Consider the following 19,528-nt stretch of genomic DNA (forward strand, 5'->3'; position numbering starts at 1 on the left):
CGTCATTTTTCATTTAAAGTTTAAAATATTTGTGCAGAAAAAAAAACCTTGTTGTAAATAGTAAAAATAGGAATAAGTTGTTTATTATGGTTCGTATCAGTGTTGATTTACTATTGAAGTATGCCAGCCACACAAAGAGACGATCAAATGAATCAGATCAACAATACTTGAAAAGATTAACTCACATTTACTTTCAAGAAAAGAATATTGACGAAATTGTAAGTACTGTTTCTTTAAAAATACAGCTTAAAAAATATATTTATTAGAAGCAGAGCTATAGTCCAGTGGTGGTCATTAAATGTTAAAAAATAAAATTATAAAATTTGAAATTGTAAAAAATTTAAAAAACAATATTTTACAGAACTCATTATAATAATATAATCACATAAAAAGTCTATAATAAATATTTATAAAGATGTGTATAAAATGGGTTGATAAGATGTATCCAAAGATTATTTTAAACTTAAAAATTGAGATTTTAAACTCAAAAAATTCTTTCTATGTAATTTTTTTTTGTTTTACAATGAAAAAAATTTTACTATAAATAATTAAAAGATAAAATGCAAACTGTGTGCAGCATGTATTTCTGTTTAAGTGTTTTAATTATTGTTTACAAGTATACATAATCATAATAGACAACTACATAATGCCTATTGTTTCAAAGTATTCAGAAAAGCTAATTTGGATTCAAAAAAAAAAAATATTTTTTTGCAAAAGTTAATGATAATATCAATACCATTTCAACAGCACAATTTAAAAAACCAAAAAAAAGATTTGAAGATCAAACAATTTATTAAAATAAAAATGCAATAAATAAACAATGTTTTTACATTTGATTGTAAAGCAATAAATTGATTAATGAAAAATAAAAACTGCTTTGACTATTTTTTTTATTGTAATCACTTATGTTCAAAATTTGACAAATCATTTTAATAAGCACACACACCACACACACCAGACACACAGACACACTCACACCCACATCAGACCTGTCATGTCTCCCCCATTTGGCAGGAGTCTCCCAAATTTTAAAAAATGGTTTATCTCCCTCTTGCATTTACAAAAAGTTTTAAAAACTCCCTTTTTTCTTAATAGCAAGTTTTAACCAAATAGATTTCTACTTTTTATTATTTTTAAATGGTTTTTTGGTCTGATTTTGCTTGTCTGATTCGTGTTTTAGTTGTATTCCTATTTGCCATGGAGAATGTATCAATTAAAACAAGAATAGAATTAATATATATTGGATGCCCTAGGTGCATATGATAATATTTTAAATATATTTAGTCAATCAAATTTTGAGGATAATAGGCAAATACATCATGGTGGGTCAATATCATAAATTTTCTCTATTTTTAAAATTTAAAAGCTCTGATATATATATATATATATATATATATATATATATATATATATATATATATATATATATATATATATATATATATATATATATATATAAATTAATAAAACATCATGTTTGGTATCAGTATTTATTATTATTAAAATGGATATTTTAGCTTATACAACAACTCTTGCTCTATGAGCTGAAATATCGTTTTTAATGATAATAAATAATATAATACCGAATGTGATGTTTTATTAATTTATATTATTTTCACACATAAGTGTGCCAAAAGAATTTGCAAACAAGATCATTACTTAAGACATTTCAAAGGCTTTCAACATAGTTTGGCACGATGGTCTTTTCTATAAACTCTCTTGATATAGCACACCTGGGAAGGTTTTTAAGTTTATTATATTTTCTTTTCTAATTGCAATAATAAAAATATATATATATATATATATCTTACACTGCTGATTTCAGTGAGCAGTCTGATGTTATACTGAAATAGCCTGCTGACGGGGGCTTCAGTACATACATTGACTGACAAATAGCCTGACTTGCAGCAGAGTGGTGCTACATTGACTGAGGTTTTGGCATGGGGCAGCAATCTTTTCATTCATTATTCTTTGTTTTTTTCTTTTTTCTGTATAAATTAAGATGAGCAAAAAAAGTGAGCTGATATATTTGTATATATATGTGTGTGTGTGTGTGTGTGTGTGTGTGTGTGTGTGTGTGTGTGTGTGTGTGTGTGTGTATGTGTTTGTCCATGCATTTCTGATGAGTCTTTCACTGATAAAACCCAGTGTTAAATGAAAAAAAGTTTGATAAGTGATATTTTACTTATTTATTATTGCTCTCTTTTTTTAAGAACATTGAGCACTCTATTTTGTAGGATATATTTAAAGTTATATATATATATATATATATATATATATATATATATATATATATATATATATATATATATATATATATATATATATATCAATCAATCAATCAATCAATCAAAATTTATTGACAGGCTCAAGGCCTAATATAATAAATATACAATGGGTAAAATAAAGTGGATTAGAATAAAACAAGGACTAACGCACTTGAATATAAACAAAACCCAAGAAAAAAATTAATAAAATAAAGATAAGAAATTAAAGTGTTATAAATATAACTCAGCTCTCTATTTAAATATCAGTGGAGACTGCAAGAACCTGTCTGAGTTAACAAAAGCTTTTATGACGAGGTTCTCACTATTCTGCAGCAGTAACATTGAGGAGTATTGTTGCTTGCGAATAACAACATTAAGTGAATGGGCACCATGTTTCACAAATAATTCACTTGCACTGTTCCATGGTGGCTTGTTTAATATCAAGCAAAGTGCATTATTATATGCAACATGTAGGCGATGGAATGAATCTTTTCTCCGAAGATACCACAGCTGACATCCATAGATTGGGCTGCAAAAGGCATTAAATAACATGGTCTTTGTTTGTTTTTGTATAGAGCTGAACTTTCTATGGATAAGGTTAGCTTTAGCATACATAGAGCGCACGTGTTTTAAAATATCTTTGTCATCCTGCATATCGTTTGAGATCAAGTGACCCAGGTATTTATATTGACTAGTGTATGTGAGAACCATGCCAGATAATGTGAAACTAGAGCTATTTATAAGGGGTTTATAAATTTCAAAAAACATTATTTGAGACTTAATATTGTTATAAACTTTATCATGTTTCACAGCATAACTGGAGTATAAATCAAGTAAGATCTGGAGACCTTTGGCTGAGGGTGCACACAGGACAATATCATCAGCATAAAGAAGATGGTTAACAAGAGAAGGACCCAAGCAACAGCCTACGGTAGTTTTATTGAGTAAAACACTAAGATCGTTAATATATATTAAATAGAAGAGGAGACAGTACACCTCCTTGTCGTACTCCATTACTGATATTAAATGTTTTGGATAATATTCCACCCCAAAGGATCTGAGCTGTTTGACCAACATACCAGACAATGAGTAAGCGTAAAGTTACACCAGAGATAATTTTAGATATAATATTTATATATATAGACGTAAATAGTCTATCAAAGCGAACTCTATCAAAGGCTTTACTAATGTCAATAAGTACCACATGCATATTTGAGCCATGTGATAGGTAAAAATTTAAAATATTTTTTAAAATAAGAACTGGCATAAAAGTGCTATGGTTTTTCTTAAATTCGAATTGGTTTGGAGTCCCAGTGAAACTTTCATTAATGCGTGAGACAAAAATATGTTCCAAAATCTTAGAGAAAATTGTCACCAAAGCAATTGGACGATAATTAGCAGAATCAGAGATGTCACCATTCTTATCTTTAACCACAGGAGAAATAACAGAGTGTGAAGCACCAACAGGCATGTATCCATGGCAAAGCATAGAGGAAAAACATAAAGACAAAATATTAAAGTAATTTGGGCTAGCTTAGAGATAATGCTCCGCTGGACATACGATTTATGATTGGACTTCATCAGGAGTGACAAGAAAGGCATCATCTTTAAGAAGATTACAGTGTTTAACTATAAAGTTGTCATTTATATTGCATGTTGGCTTGACTGAGTTGAACAGGATGGAATAGTTATTATACCACATGTGGCATACATTATCAGGACCTGAGGCAGAGTCAATAGAAGGTGGAAGACTACATTTATTGCTGCGAATAGAAGTCACGATAGACCAGAAACTGGTATAGTTCTTATTTGTTAAACTGTTCGCCAGCTTTTCTGCTTTTACAGTATCTTCTTTTTTTTGCAGAAACGAATGGCATATTTATATAAGGCTCTTGAATTTTTAAAAAGATTGAAGATTGGGCCAAATTTTGGTTTATTATAGTTACGCCATAAGCAGAATGCATCTTTAACAGCTTTATGAGCATCTTTTACATAATCTGTCCAACCTGTCATAGGTTGTTTTCTATTTAAACTTGATTTAGAATAATTAGGATGATGAGATGAAGATTGAGTAAGACATTCATTCAGAATATTGTACAGGTGGTTAATCTGCCTAACATGCTCATGTGAGTTACAATGTGCATTATTACAGTTAATTACTTCAAACTGACCCTGTTAACTGAAGACACTAAGTTAGACACAGTGGAAGTATACTCCTTTATCATAATGTTCGACAAAACATTAAAATTTATTTTAGGAGATCTTGTCGAAGTAGGGTGAGCAGTATAGGAAGAAGATATATTAATTTTAAACGAGATATCAAACGCTAAAGGTAAATGATCAGATGAACTAGTTGACTGAATTATTTCGAAGTTATTAACATTGCATAGAGAACTTTGGGAGACAATGCAGTGATCAATCCAAGAAGAGGTGCCCCATGCTTTACTAACAAAGGTAAAGGAATCATGTGGAAGACATATATCAGCTGTAACAAGATGTTCATCTGTACAAAAATCAACTAGGATACTACTACATGGAGACCAAAATCTTGGATCACAATTAAAGTCACCATTAACAACAAATTTACCATTTAAATCTGAAATAAGAGCTGAGAGACTACCAAGGCATTCAAGATACTTATCAACATTCTCATATGAATCACAAGGCATGTAGACATTGATAATTGTGAACTTACCAGAGAAGTTATTTACAAGTTGGATAGCAACAGACCATGAATTATCAGTAGTAACAACTCGAGTTCTGCAGAAGACAGAATCACGACACAGGATAGCAACACCACCAAACGATCTGCCACAAATAAAACCTGCTGAAGAATCAGTTGGAGACACTCTAAAGCTAAAAAAACCAGGTACAATGTTGTTCAAAAAATAAGTTCAGTGTTGAGTAACCAAATCTCTTGGAGACAGATGATATCATATGTTGCAGACAAGAGTGCTAATTCCTGTGTAGAACTTTGTACACCACGACAATTAAAAAAAAAAATCCTTACTGCCATTTTCAAAAAAAAGACGCACAAGCGCATTTTCTGGCCATTTGCTACAGTTGTAGAGCCTGACAGCATCTCCAGCAGAGACATACTTTAAAGGAAGTGTGATATTTACTTGTGACAATTTTTAAGCAAGTGGCTTTAGTTTTAAATGTTATGTTGATAAATTCAGCTAATTCTTCAGTAGAGGCAGTTGGCGATAAACGAGAGACAAATATAAAAGTAGTTTTAGAGCAATAATACAAAGAAAATGGTTTTAACATACGTAAATTGTTTAGAATTTTTCCAGAACCAATAAGCACTTTTTGCTTTCACTTTTTCTTTAGATGAGTAACAGTTTGGAAATCAACAGGGTCCAATACTATTTGAGAGGTCTCATGAGATAAAGGATGACCAGATAAATGAAAATCGTTACCACAGTTATTAGCATGATCAACAAATGCGTGCGCATCAGTAATTGAGTCCTTTGAATTCAAATTTAGCTCAATTTTGTTAATTGAATTAGATGAAGAATTAACTTGAGTTTGAGGGTAGGGATCAAGGATGGTTGATTTTACATTAGCAGTTGGAAGGAATGGCCAGTCATTGACAGGAAGTTGGGTCTGCTTGTTATAAATAGGAAGTTGGATCTGTTTGTGTTTTTTGTTAATGGGTTTAACAGGTTTCTCAAGATCAGTGAATAAATTATGTAACCTTTTACTGATCAACTCCATGAATTGATTCGAAAAAGATTTTAGCTCAATAGTCATATTATTAACTAGCTTAGTCAGATACAAAGCAAGGGGGGGGGGTTGCACATTCAACAGAGTGAGAACTTGTGGAATTTAAGTTGCTATTTACATTTATTGGATTACCTGTGGCACAAAGATTAAGAATGTTAGCCTGCATGCGGTGTATCTGCTGCGATATAGTAGTGACATCCATGTAATCAGTATCCACAAAGGGAAGATGTGCAAATCTTTTGCATGAAATTCAGGACATTTTATATGGGTAGCATCGTTAGGATGTAATAATAAGTTATGTCAAGCATCAGTCTACAGATATCTTTGACATCTTTTAATTTTTTATCGGGACCTTTATGTTTTGACAAATGCTTGGATTCAGTTATCTTTTTAACAGGATCTATTGACAAAAGGGTTGAAAGTGCTATTTCAATTTCTTCGTCAGTAAAGAAGCGAGAAACGATCTTAACCAAAACTTCAAAGGGCAGAGTATCAACTTTGTTGAAGACATAGCATAAGAGCTCATTAACAATCATAAAGTCCTTGCATAGCGTGGTATCAATAAGACTGTTACAAGCTTTCAAATGTGAATTATTTTTTTGTCTATCAATTCCAGCAAGTTTCTTTACCATTTTAATTAAAAAATATAGAGCGAAATAATCAGAGTAAACAATAAAAGAATTAAAATTTGGCTGCCATTATTGTTATTATTTAAAGCATAGCCAGCAGCCATATTGCGTTCATGGAAAAAAATATATATTGAGATGGATAAAAAAATGTTATTGAAGCTGCAGCTTGTACCCTCATGTATTCTATATGATAAATCAACGCTAGATTTAAAAATTCTTTGAATAAAAGATATCTTTTAGGATGCCTGAAGACCCTTGAACATTTAAAAGGTCTCTAATATTAATGAATTTTTTTTATTTTATTAGGGGTTTTAATTAATTTACTAATACTGATAAAAAATTTCAAAAATGATAGTAACTTTGTATACAAATTATTTTTTTAGATTTCTGCGCATAGAAAATGATATTTTTTAACTAAAAATGAAAAATATGCTCCTTTACAAATTATTTTGATAATAATTTTTTTCCTCAATGTTTTTTTTATAAAAATAACAATAAATTTTTATATAATTTCATTTTGAGACCCAAAAAGACATAGTTTTGAAAAACTTTTTTATACTCATATTAAGGACCCATTAAATTTTCAAGAGTCTTGAGGCACCCCTAAAATTATTTATTCAAAAAACTTTTAAATCCAGCGTTATATTATCAAATAGATAAAATAAAGCTGTAGATTTTTTTCAAAAATATTGCTTTTGAACATCATCTTTAAATACCTTTTTCTAATTTTAGATCTTTTTCTAATTTTAGATCTTTTTTTAGGTTTAAAAGTGATTTTATCAATTCTTTAAAAAGTAAACTAATAAAGCTCTTCTGTTGATTTCTAAAATTCTGGTCTGAACTCCTTTGTTTCAACCTTTCATGTTTGCACCATTTTGATATTCTTGTTTATGATAATCAGAATTTAATAATCCCAAATCATTGAGTTTTGTAATATACCTTCTGTTAATTTTACTCCAGTACTTTTTTGAACTTGCAAAATCCAACAAAATGTTCAATGATATTATTAGTTTTATCTTTTATCTTGTCAAATTGAAGTATTACTGTCATTTGGTTTTAATGGCTGATATAAATATGGTGGTACCTCTAAGATTACATGCAATAAAGAATATTTTAAATTTCAATTTTAATATTGCAATTAGAAAAAAAAAAAAAAAAATTTTTAAAACCTTCCCAGATGTGCTATATCAAGAGAATTTATAGAGAAGACCATCGTGCTAGGCTTTGATGAAGGCCTTTGAAATGTCTAAAGTAATGGACTTTGTCTGCAAATTCTTTTAGTGCACTTATGTTAATTCTCATTTATGACAGTTTGCACTTATGCCAATGTTAACAAATTCTTTTGGCGCACTTATGACAGTTCCTACTTATGCTGATTCGCACTTATGCCAATGTTTGCGAACTCTTTTGGCGCACATATGCCAGTTCACACTTGTGCCAGTTTTTGCAACTGCTTTGCACTTATGCCAGTTCGCACTTATGAAATTCGCTTATTCAGTCGTCCTGACTAAAACCTGTACTGATTATCAAAACGTAAGTTAGACTCAAGATAAGACTTGAGTTTATTAATTAAAGGCCTTGATAATAATAGTAAAAAGACTATGTGAGAGCTTGAGGGAACTGTAATAATAAGTATTTGTTTACCCAAATACTCAAGAACATAATAGTCAATATAAAAGTAAGATTCAATAAAGTAGTGAAGTAGTTCACTGATTATTTAACAGTGAAAAATACTTAACTAAATAGTTAAGTATTTTTCACTGTTAATAATCAGTGAAAAAAAAACTAAAAGATCATTCCATATGAAATCATCCAAATCATGTTGACCTTATGCCTTTTGTTCATTTTTACTTTATATGCACACCAAAATAAAAAATAACTGCAAAGGTTTTAACTAAAAATACACGTTGTTTCCAGAGATATTGTCTTTTGAAATAATGGTAATTCAGCATTTTGGTGATAATCTGAAGAGACAACAAAACAACTTTGACATGTAATATCTTGCTAATGGGTCGGGGAATTTTCCTAAAATCCCAATAGATTTTTGCATGAGGAATGCAGAAACAGCACTCTGGAAGTTTGAAATTTTCAAGAGATTATTTATTCAATTTTTTTCGAAAATATTAACTTATTGATTTTTGGTTACATGTTCCTGTGAAAAAGGGCTTAAGTATTTTGTTAATGTTTAATATTTATGCTCATTCAAAAGTAGCAAATGAGAATGTTCAGCTAAGTATAGATGATGATAACGATATTTTTTTTACAATTAATTCTATAATTAATTTTTTTTCAAAATTTAGGACTGTTTATCACAATGTAAGAATTTGTGTGTCTTATATCTCTATGACAACAATATATCAATTATAAAAAATCTTGAGTTTGCTGGATTTCTCACACACTTATATTTACAACAAAATCAAATACAACAACTAAATGGATTACATCATCTGACATCGCTTCAAAAACTGTAATAAGTCTTTTGTCATTTTTTATATACTTGATCAAAGTATATTTATTTGTTTATTTAGTTATTTATTTTGTTTATTTAGTTGTTTTTTTTTTCTTCATTAAGATATTTAAGTCATAATCAAATAAAGGTTGTTGAAGGTTTGGAAAATTGCAGGAATTTGAATGAGTTACACATTGATTATCAAAAGTTACCTTGTGGTGAAAAACTACTTTTTGATCCAAGATCGCTGCAAGCAATAGCTGTAAGTTTTTTGTGCTTTTATTTTATTCAATTTTTTTTTCAATTTTTATATTATGTTTTAATATTTTATTTAGAATTGTCTTTCAGTTTTAAATGTATCAGGAAACCATCTTGATGTAATAGGTGATCTATCAATATTGTACAAACTTAATCAACTTCTTATAGAAAACAATGACTTGAATGAGTTATCAGATCTTTTGAATGCATTAAAAAAATGGCCTTCACTAAATAAACTGAATATTGTAGGAAATCCTTTGTGTCATATTAAAAAATACAAAGAAAGTATTATTGTTACTTCAAAATCATTAGGTAAAAATCATAATCTTTTTGTTTATATTTTATTTTATTTATAGTTTTTAATACAATTACTTTTATTAATTTCTATTGTTTTATACTTGAAATTTTCTTTTCCTTCAACAGAACGGTGGTCCATAATCCACCTTTGGTCAATGGGTATTTTTTATGCGGGCGCAGATTGAGTAGGGGCGCACAATAGCTGAAAATGTTTTTTTGTTTAATTCAAGTTTTAATAAAATAGATTTATTGGGCATTAATGATTTTGTTTGTTAAGTTACTTAATTTAAAATATAAATTACTGATTATCTCTCTGCTCACTAGATGATCTCTCTGCTCACTAGAACAGTTTAGTTTGTCAACAAAACAGCATTGCACAAATGTGTACAAGCAGTTATACTTCAGAAAAACTCACAAGCTCTCTAGATGCTGTTCAGCACTTATAATTTTAATGTTGATGTTATTTTACTGAATCTTCTTTGGGAAGTAAAGAACTATTAGAACTAAGTGAAGAATCTTCTTTGGAAGTGAAGAACTTTTAGAACTAAGTTAAGAATCTTCTTTGGAAGTGAAGAACTTTTAGAACTAAGTGAAGTTCGGAAGTGAAGAGCTATTAGAACTGAGCTATTTTTTGTAACCCTGCTTCCTCTTTGGAAGCAGGGTTACAAAAAAACCTTTTTTTTTTTGAAAAAACCAAAATCCATGGGTTTTTTAAAAAAAAAAAAAAGAACTATGTTTTTTTTTAATTTAAACTCCTTTTTTTTAAACTTTTCAATTAAAAAAAAAAGTATTAGTCATTTTATTTGAGTAAATTATATTTTCTATTAATATTACTGCTATTAATTCATCAACCAATACATCATTATTTAATGTTATTATATAAAAACTTTGCCACTTTTTTTACTCCAATGTTGTTTCTTAACTTGGAATGAACAACCCCAAAAGTTGAAAAAATTCTTTCAATTTTAGCATTAGAAGCTGATGCAATTAACAAACCTTCAATATCCATGATAATGATATTGAAGGTTTGTTAAACCCAGTCCAAAGATTTAAGAGATTTCCACAACTCTATTGGTGATGCATTTTTAAAACAGATTTACTATACAGATAGCATTTATCAAATGGAGCAGATTTGGCTTTCAACTTAAATATTATTGGTAACAAGTTCTTAAATTCTTTATCTGCAAAGGTCATTGCAGCTTCATTTTCATTTTCAGAAAGGTTAGATACAAAATATCTAGGATCTCGCGTGTTTGTAAAGAAATGAGCATCACTGACAGCTAAAGATATCTAGTTTCCAATTTTTTTTGTTTTTTTTCAGTAAATAAAAATGATAGCATGTTTATCAGCTTTTTAAAAATTTCAACAGTGTCCCTTATTTTTGTTTGGTCTCTTTGCAACTTATCTAGAGCAACTCCGATTGGTTTTAATATTTTCAACAAAAAATTAGTTTGGTTTAAATTGATATTTTTTTGATTGGTTTAAACCATGGTTTAAACCTATCAACCCTGTTTGGAAGTGAAGAACTATTAGAACTACCTAAGTGAAGAATCTTGTTTGGAAGTGAAGAACTATAAGAACTAAGTGGAGAATCTTGTTTGGAAGTGAAGAAGATTTAGCAAAATGAACACCAAGATTAAGATTATGAGCATGGCATAGTATGTAGTGAGGTTTTTTAGGTCAAGATTTTCTATAGATTAGGGCTTCCCTTTTTTAGTGGAAACCCTATTTTATAGAAAATCTTGATCATGATGACTAGTTTGTCTCTTCATCAAACTTTATAAACTTGATGGTTAGATAAGCAACCCAGGGAATTTTTAATGTCTTTGTAAGAGCTATGTAATTTTGGTCTAGCAGCTGATCAATTGAATGAAGCAAAGTTCTCTGGTAAAATGATTTCATTTTAGTTCATCAGCTTGACAATCTTTTGGTTCAAAGCTCTTCAAGCAATAAACTTTGTCAATGTCTTATTTTAATCAGAAAACATCTCCTTAGATGATGTGGGATTTCACCAGAGATTCCAGCGTAGCATTTTATGGTTTTTAATTAGGTTTTGTCCAAAAGAGGACAAGGAAAAGGAAAACCATTGCACAAAAAAGCCAGGAACAAAGAAAACAGTTTAAGGTATTAAACATCGCTCTTGATTCTCTTATTCAACAGATAAAAGATAAGTTTCTAGCTGAAGAAAAGGGGAGGAACATTTTCTTGTTTTTCTAATTCTTAAAATCTAATAGTAGTACTAAATACTTTAATTTGCAAATCCTTGACATATAAAAAAATCTGTAATAAATCTGTAATCAAGTAATCAAGATCTGTCTTCTCTGAAGCATGCCAATCTTTTTGATCAAAAAGAATTTCTCATTTAAAGAATTAACCTATTGAATGGGATCTATCAAAAAGGCCTAATATTGCTTATCTTGGATTTTGCTTTTTGAATTTATTGGATCTGATAAGGGTCTAGTGAAATTTTAACCCCATGCGTCTGAAAGGGTCACAGCGAGCCTGAGTGAGGAATGCAAATTTCTTTATATAAACTTAAGTGCAGGAAATAGCTTCTCTGCACTTGCTTGCGAGACATAGGGCTTGAAATAACTAACTTTTTTGTTCCAGGTAATTTGTCCAATAAATGCTCAAGTTTGGTGGACATGTCCAATAAAACCTAAAGAAATGTGATCAATTGCCATTCCTGACCACACTTTTCAACTTAACCACTGCAGTTTGTTTTGACAACTTAAAATGTTTCAAAAATGCGCTGAAAATAAAAAATAAAAAAATTTAAAAGAAAATATATTTGAAAAAAGAAAATCTTAATGAAAAAGGAGAAAATCTAATCTCAAAAAACTAAAATTTGAAAAGAAAAATATATTTATATTACATTTTTAAAAAAATACTATACTATGCGAAATACTTTGTAAATTATTATAAATATATTAAATACATAAATCATTATGCTTACTTATTACTTCATTGAATAAAGTAACAAATTAATTTAAATGGTTGTTTACAATAAACCCATTTTATTTAAATTATCAAAGAATATTATTACATAATTACATTTATATAAATTCGTATTTTTTTGATAAATATTTTCAAACTTTTTCTATGATAACTTTTAATAGCAAAAATCTTAAGCACGAAAGCAAACGTTACGTAACAACTCAAATTTAGTAGTATAATAAAAAGTATTGGTTTCTATAAGCATTAAAAAACTATTATGTTAAAGTTTTTATAAGCATTAAAAAACTATTATGTTAAAGTTTTTATAAGCATTAAAAAACTATTATGTTAAAGTTTTTATAAGCATTAAAAAACTATTATGTTAAAGTTTTTATAAAATAAATTTAAAAAAGGTTTTAAAAGCTAAAATATTCGTTTGAAATTTATAAAAACTATTGGACAAAAAATAAAACAAATACTGAAGTATAAATTTAAATTAATGATTAATTGCAACATTTTAATATATATGATAAAAACCACGCTGCTTAATTCAAAAAAATTTAGAGGTCTTTTAAAAAATAAATTAGCTCAAAAAAATTACGTATTTTAATGTAGTTGTCTGTTCAACTTCATTTTCTGTTTCGCATAAAAAATTGAAAGTTAAATAAATGTAATTTATATAAACCACTGAATTTATTATTAATTTTGAATCAAATAAAATGAGTATAAAATAAATGCACACATAAATATGAGTCAGGCAAAATGACTGATAGATGTTGTTTGTTACTGTACAAGTGCCGGACAATGTCTGGTGGTTATTTCGAGCCCTGAGCATACAAGTGACTACTCTGCACACTTCTGTATCTTTTTTTGGTATTCTTCAATTTCCACAAAAGCTGGTTTTACTTTTAATGTTTTATTTCTTCCATAACTTTATAGTCATTCATGAAATTAAAAGTGTTAGCCAGCCCAATGGCACCACATATACCACAAAATTCTCAATTTTTTCCTCGTTCGTATCCTATTGTAAATACTCCTCTTGTTTTTTATCATGTTGCTACTTGTTTTATGTATTTTTGTATGTATGCATGCATCAATGGTTAAGCGTTAAGCTTAATTTATTACTTGTGAACAAGGCACATACAAGATTCAAGGCACGTTCAAGATTTTGATTTTTATTTTAAATCTTTACAAAAGAAATATGAAAGAAATCTTCAAATTTAAAACAAAAATTTTTGTGCTTCAAAGAGCAACCATAAACACCTAAAAAATTCGCAAAGAAAAATTTGGTACTTACATTATAAATACTGAGCATCTTTTTATATTTTCTTTTAAAAATGTTTCCTATTCACTTTCTCTATTCAAAACTGCTAAGATTGTTCAAATTTATGTCCAGCTTCATAGTTAACCGGAAATTTTTTGATAAAACTATCAATTGATCAACCTGACATTTTCTCAAAAACTGCAAGTGCTGCATGTTAGATAATTACAAATAACAAAGTCATAAAAATGAAATTATTTAATAGCAGAAAAAAAGTTCTAATCTTTATATGGAGCTCATATATGTGATGCCTACAGGCAAACCATAGTAATAGACTGTTCATCCATTATTCTAGCAATACACAGGCATCCTGCATCCAGCCTTAATTTAATTCATTTATTTGAAGAGTGAAAAACACATAATGCAGAAATATTCTCTATTATACTATTGCGTACACAAACTTTACTCACCTATATCATGATGAAGTTTAAAAACCATGTACCAATCCCAGAGACTTTTCCAATTATTCTAATAATTTCTTAATAGCTTTTGCTTGTATTATTCCACAATGGAAGTTGTGTTATTCCACAATCATAATTTGGTTCAACCCTCCACATGATAAGTTGTTCTTTATCAATACTAGGACTTTAAATCACTAACGCTAAACTTAAGTTTAAAACACTAACTAAACCATTATTAGTAAAAAGACTTATCTAATAATTTAAAATAAATATTTTTTTCTTTTAGTTGCCAAATATATTTTGACAACATAGTCTCTTGAATATTTTTTATGTTTAAAAGATTGTTTGTGGTTAGCATAATATTTTTTTCATAACCCTCGGTTAAGCCAATATATTGTTTATCAGGGTTGTTTTGCGAGGGTTATTTTTGTGGAGGGTTGAACCAAATTATATTTCTATTTCTATTTTGCTTTTTCACAATTTTCGTTTGAAATTTTAGCTCAAAATTTTCAAATCTTCTTTTATTAAGAGCATCTTCATACACACATTTAGAAGAGTTAAAAATATTTTCATTAGAAGTTTTGATTTAGTCTATTGTTAATTGAAATAAATTGAGGTCCTGATTTTTTTTTTTTGCATTATTATTAAACCATCATTCCAATACAATAGTATATTTTAAATTTCCTAGCTAAAATAGTTCATTTTAATCAGGGATTAAAATGAACTACTTTAGCTAGGAAATTTAAAATATATAAGCCTACAAATTGCAAATTTCTGCTCCATTGTAACTTCCAATTGTTACATCAAAGCATTTGTGCGTGGGTTTTTTTCTAATTTATTATTGCTCTGTTCTTTTAGAACATTAAGCACTCTAAATTTATGAAAACACTAACAATATATAAATATATATATATATATATATATATACATATATATATATATATATATATATATATATATATATATATATATATATATATATATATATATATATATATATATATATATATATATATACATATATATATACATATATATATGTATATATCAGGGTGTTAGCTAGGAATATATTTTTTGCTGCATTTTTGTGATATTACAAATATTATTATTGTTCTAAAAAATATTGGGAATATTCATTGATATTGTCCTATTACTTTAAAAATAAGTCATTGAATTTTGGGGATTCTGCAGTATACACGGTACCATTGGGCTAATACCCTATGTGTGTGTATGTATGTATATATATATATATATATATATATATATATATATATATATATATATATATATATATATATATATATATATATATATATATATATATATATATATATATATATATATATATATATAAACATACAGAGCCATCCCTAAGGTATGTGGCATCCGGGGCAAACATAGTTGTGGCGCCGCTCTCTCTCCAGTAATAGTTGTGTATATAAGTTTTTTGTGCTGTCACCAATACTTAAATAGACCACCTACTAATCTAACATAAAGTTAAATAAATATACATTGGATTCAAGAATTGTAATAAGTTAAGAAAATCAAATAAATTAAAAAATGTAATTCTAAATGAAAACCTAAATTACTGACATATGGGTAAATTTATAACGGTATTCTTCAAGGTTTTCTTAAGGAAAATTGTTTAGTAATTTTCCAAGGTTGAGTTTTAACCTTCACATTTTCAATGGAGAGCATCGCAAGCAACGTCAATCTTTTTTGCGTCATTGATGTATGTAGTTAGGTTTTAATAAACTTTAACTTGCTGAAACTATGTGGTTGATGCAGAAAAAATTGTATAGATTCATTGAATAACTCCAAACAGCAATATAGAATTCACCAATGATTTAGCTCTGTCTGATACAACTATGTTCAAGCTGTGGCAACCACAGGGTGTAAATGAGACTTGTGGGTATTCTGCTGAAATTTGAGCTTGAATGCCATTTCGAATTGCAATCACATTAGACCCGTTATCATAGCCTTGACCTCTTTATTTCTTCAATTAGAAGGTCAAAATGAGCTTCACTAGTCGACTCTTTACACACTGCATATCCAATAATGCTTTCTTGGACGATGACTGTTGCTTCATTTTCTTAATAAACATAGATTAGAAAAGTTTGGCATTTTTGATGAAGGTCTGGAGTGCAATCCATAACAACCAAAAAAATACTTTCCAAAACTCTACCTTGTTCACAATTCTTTTACATCTGAAGCTAAGAGATATATGAATTCGTTTTGAATATTGACACTTTGTGAACGTCTTTTCCCATCTTCAATTCGACTTTAATACCCCATAAAAATTGGATTAAAGTTAACCAAGTAGTTGGATAAGACCAAAGAAGTTCCCAATATTTTAGGTGTACACTGTACAGCTTTGATGATCTTTCATGGAATGCAATATTATATCCACCAAATACATAATCACTGACACTATTCTCTTAAAAATGCTTCTCCACTTTCCTGCTCCATTGGTAATTTGTTGGATAAAACCTTTATTGACAGTTTGTTCATTTATTACCCTGATTGTTGCTTCGATCTAATTCTCAGAATAACTGAAATGAGATAGAGATGTCTCATGCATTTAGGCTTGCTCTGTGAACTTTTTCCAGTTGTTGAAACCTTTTTTCCCAAAATATGATTTTAGAGTTGGATCAAACAGATGAAAAGGAAGACAATTAGCTGAATCAGTTTCTAATGAGTAAATAGACTCTCCACTTATTTACCATTTCTTGCTACCCTGTATTGAAATTCATTTTAGAATTAGCATTTTTTGGTTTTAGGATCTTCTTTATTGTTCTTCTGGAAAGGTGTTGAATTTATTTTGATTATACGGTATCTCTCTCTTACAGCCAGCTGCTCCAGCCTAGTATCACTTCTGTGTGAAACATCTGTTATAATTGTAATACTATCATCTGTTTCAACTATTAGAGGCTTTAAATTACATTCAGGCAATTTTTCTTTGATGCTTCCTGAGATTTTTGGCTACAAATGTCCAAGGATTAAGTTGATGAACATGTGGCAAAACTAGCTGAAGAAGTTGAACTACACATTTCTCGTCATAAAGTTCGTTACTGATTGCAAAAACTTGTCATTAAGGTCACTACTGGTTACAGTTTGCAACCCTTTTTATTACAACATTTTATTAACTTACTTTTTTGTTGGTTTATTCATTTTATAGTCCGCGCAAACATGAGTTCAGCATTGATAATCGAAATTATTTTAAAAAAGTGATTTAAACAAAAAAAAAATGTTTCTTTAGCTTAGATAAAAAAATCGTTTTGCAAAACAAACTTTACTTAAGTGTAAATAAAAGAAATTGTTAAAAAATATATTAAAAAAAACTTTTTTAAAAATAGCATTTTTGAAATGGATTAAAAAGTAAAAAATAAACTTTTTCTTGGTTTCTAAGGGCACAACCTGAAATATTTATTGAAGTCAATGACTGAAAATGTTGGACGCCCAAGGTTTTAAATAGTAAAGATATTTTATGAAGTTATAGAAGACCGAAACCGCTACAGAAAACTGCCAAGAATAATTGCGGTTTCGCCCCCTAGGCCATTGCACCCAGGGCAGTTTATCTTGGTTGTCCCCCCTAGGGATAGCCCTATATATATATATATATATATATATATATATATATATATATATATATATATATATATATATATATATATATATATATATATATATATATATATATTTATAAATAAACACTTTTTTCCATTGTAAATTGTATATATATCAATACATTTTATTTTATAGTAATGATTGACAACAAGGAGGTAAATGAATCACTGCGATTATTTTTATGCAAGTTGTATTCTACCAAAGAAGCAAGAAAAAATAAAGAAGCAATCTTAGAAGAAACCAGAAAGTTCAAGTCTCATAAAGAAGCAATTATAGAAACTTTTAGTAAAGCAGATATTCGAAATAAAAGCCTCCAACATTTTAATAATAAACCTTATCCTCATAAAACTTTATCTGTTGAAAATTTACTTAAATATGAGTGCAAGTATGTACCAATCACTCAATAAATTATACAATTATGTACGTTTATTAATGAAGTTTAGCATGTTTTTTTTAAATGATTTTACTACAGGCTTTAATGGTTTAATATTTTATAACTTAGTCTTGAAAAACTTCTTTACATGAGGTTGTATATATGTTTTATGTAATATATAATTTTCTTTAAAAGCATACTAATATGAAAATGAAATAAATATATTTGAATATATGGAATTTTTATGTATTTATTTGTAATATATGAAATATAATGTCTATTGAACTGTTTAAAAACTTTTTTATTTATGAGAAATAAAGAAATAAATACTAAATAAATATTTCTTTTTTAAATTTTTTATGTAGTTTAAAAAGTCTTATGTAGTTTAAAATTTTATATATATATATAGAGAGAGAGAGTAAGGTAGGAGGGAGGGAGGTGGGGGGAAGAGTATGTTTGCCTGTTTGTCTCTCTCTATATATATATCTTTCTGTATATATATATATATATATATATATATATATATATATATATATATATATATATATATATATATATATATAGCTTTCTGAATTAGAAAAATGAGGTCAGCAATATATCACCGATCTTATTTTTCTTAATTTGGAGGGGTTACCATAAAACATAGAATCGAAGTCTGCGATATTTTGCAGACCTCATATACTTTTAGGTTGGCATTCCAAAATGCTGACACTAAGTCCAAGGGTTATATATACACATATATATATAAATATATATATATATATATATATATATATATATATATATATATATATATATATATATATATATATATATATATATATATATATATTGAAAACTAAAAAAGTTTTGAAGAATTAAAAAAAAATTATTATTGATTGGTTGCACTATAATATTAATAATTTTTATATTGAAGATATCAAGACATCTAACTGTTTGCAGCAGATGTGTGAATTTAAAAACAATTTTTTGAAAATAGTTAAAAATATTCAACATGAAAAGGTTGAACACAGCTCAAAATAAATAGGCATCAAACATTATCAAATAAATTTTTAAGATTGCCACACCTAATTATAACAAAAATTTGTTTATAAAATATTAATTTAATAAAGAAAGGAAAAATCATTCTAAATCATCAATGTTTACAAATTTTATAAAAACTAATTTTCTAACTGTTTTGTTTCACTGAAAGATCATAAACCTAACTTCATCTTATATTCTTACGACCCAGCGTAGAACA

At 28.1% G+C, this 19,528-nt stretch overlaps 1 protein-coding gene across 1 annotated transcript; it reads left to right on the forward strand.

Annotated features, from left to right (window-relative positions):
• On the forward strand, window positions 1-18,394 carry LOC100210200 (protein phosphatase 1 regulatory subunit 42). The gene is made up of 5 exons (XM_065814681.1): window positions 1-218; window positions 8,926-9,092; window positions 9,198-9,336; window positions 9,410-9,644; window positions 18,051-18,394. The coding sequence occupies exons 1-5, from the start codon at window positions 87-89 to the stop codon at window positions 18,320-18,322; spliced, it is 945 nt and encodes a 314-aa protein (XP_065670753.1). The 5' UTR covers window positions 1-86; the 3' UTR covers window positions 18,323-18,394.
• Window positions 18,395-19,528: the final 1,134 nt, after the last annotated feature.

The sequence above is a fragment of the Hydra vulgaris genome, chromosome 12, assembly GCF_038396675.1.
Source record: "Hydra vulgaris chromosome 12, alternate assembly HydraT2T_AEP".
NCBI classification, from domain to species: Eukaryota; Metazoa; Cnidaria; class Hydrozoa; order Anthoathecata; family Hydridae; genus Hydra; species Hydra vulgaris.

Excerpts from the sequence above, each read along its gene's own strand:
- LOC100210200 (XM_065814681.1), top strand. The coding sequence starts at position 87 with ATGGTTCGTATCAGTGTTGATTTACTATTGAAGTATGCCAGCCACACA. Across the intron at positions 9,337-9,409 it reads GATCGCTGCAAGCAATAGCT|AATTGTCTTTCAGTTTTAAA; the intron begins GTAAGTTTTTTG and ends TATTTTATTTAG. Across the intron at positions 9,645-18,050 it reads TGTTACTTCAAAATCATTAG|TAATGATTGACAACAAGGAG; the intron begins GTAAAAATCATA and ends TTTATTTTATAG.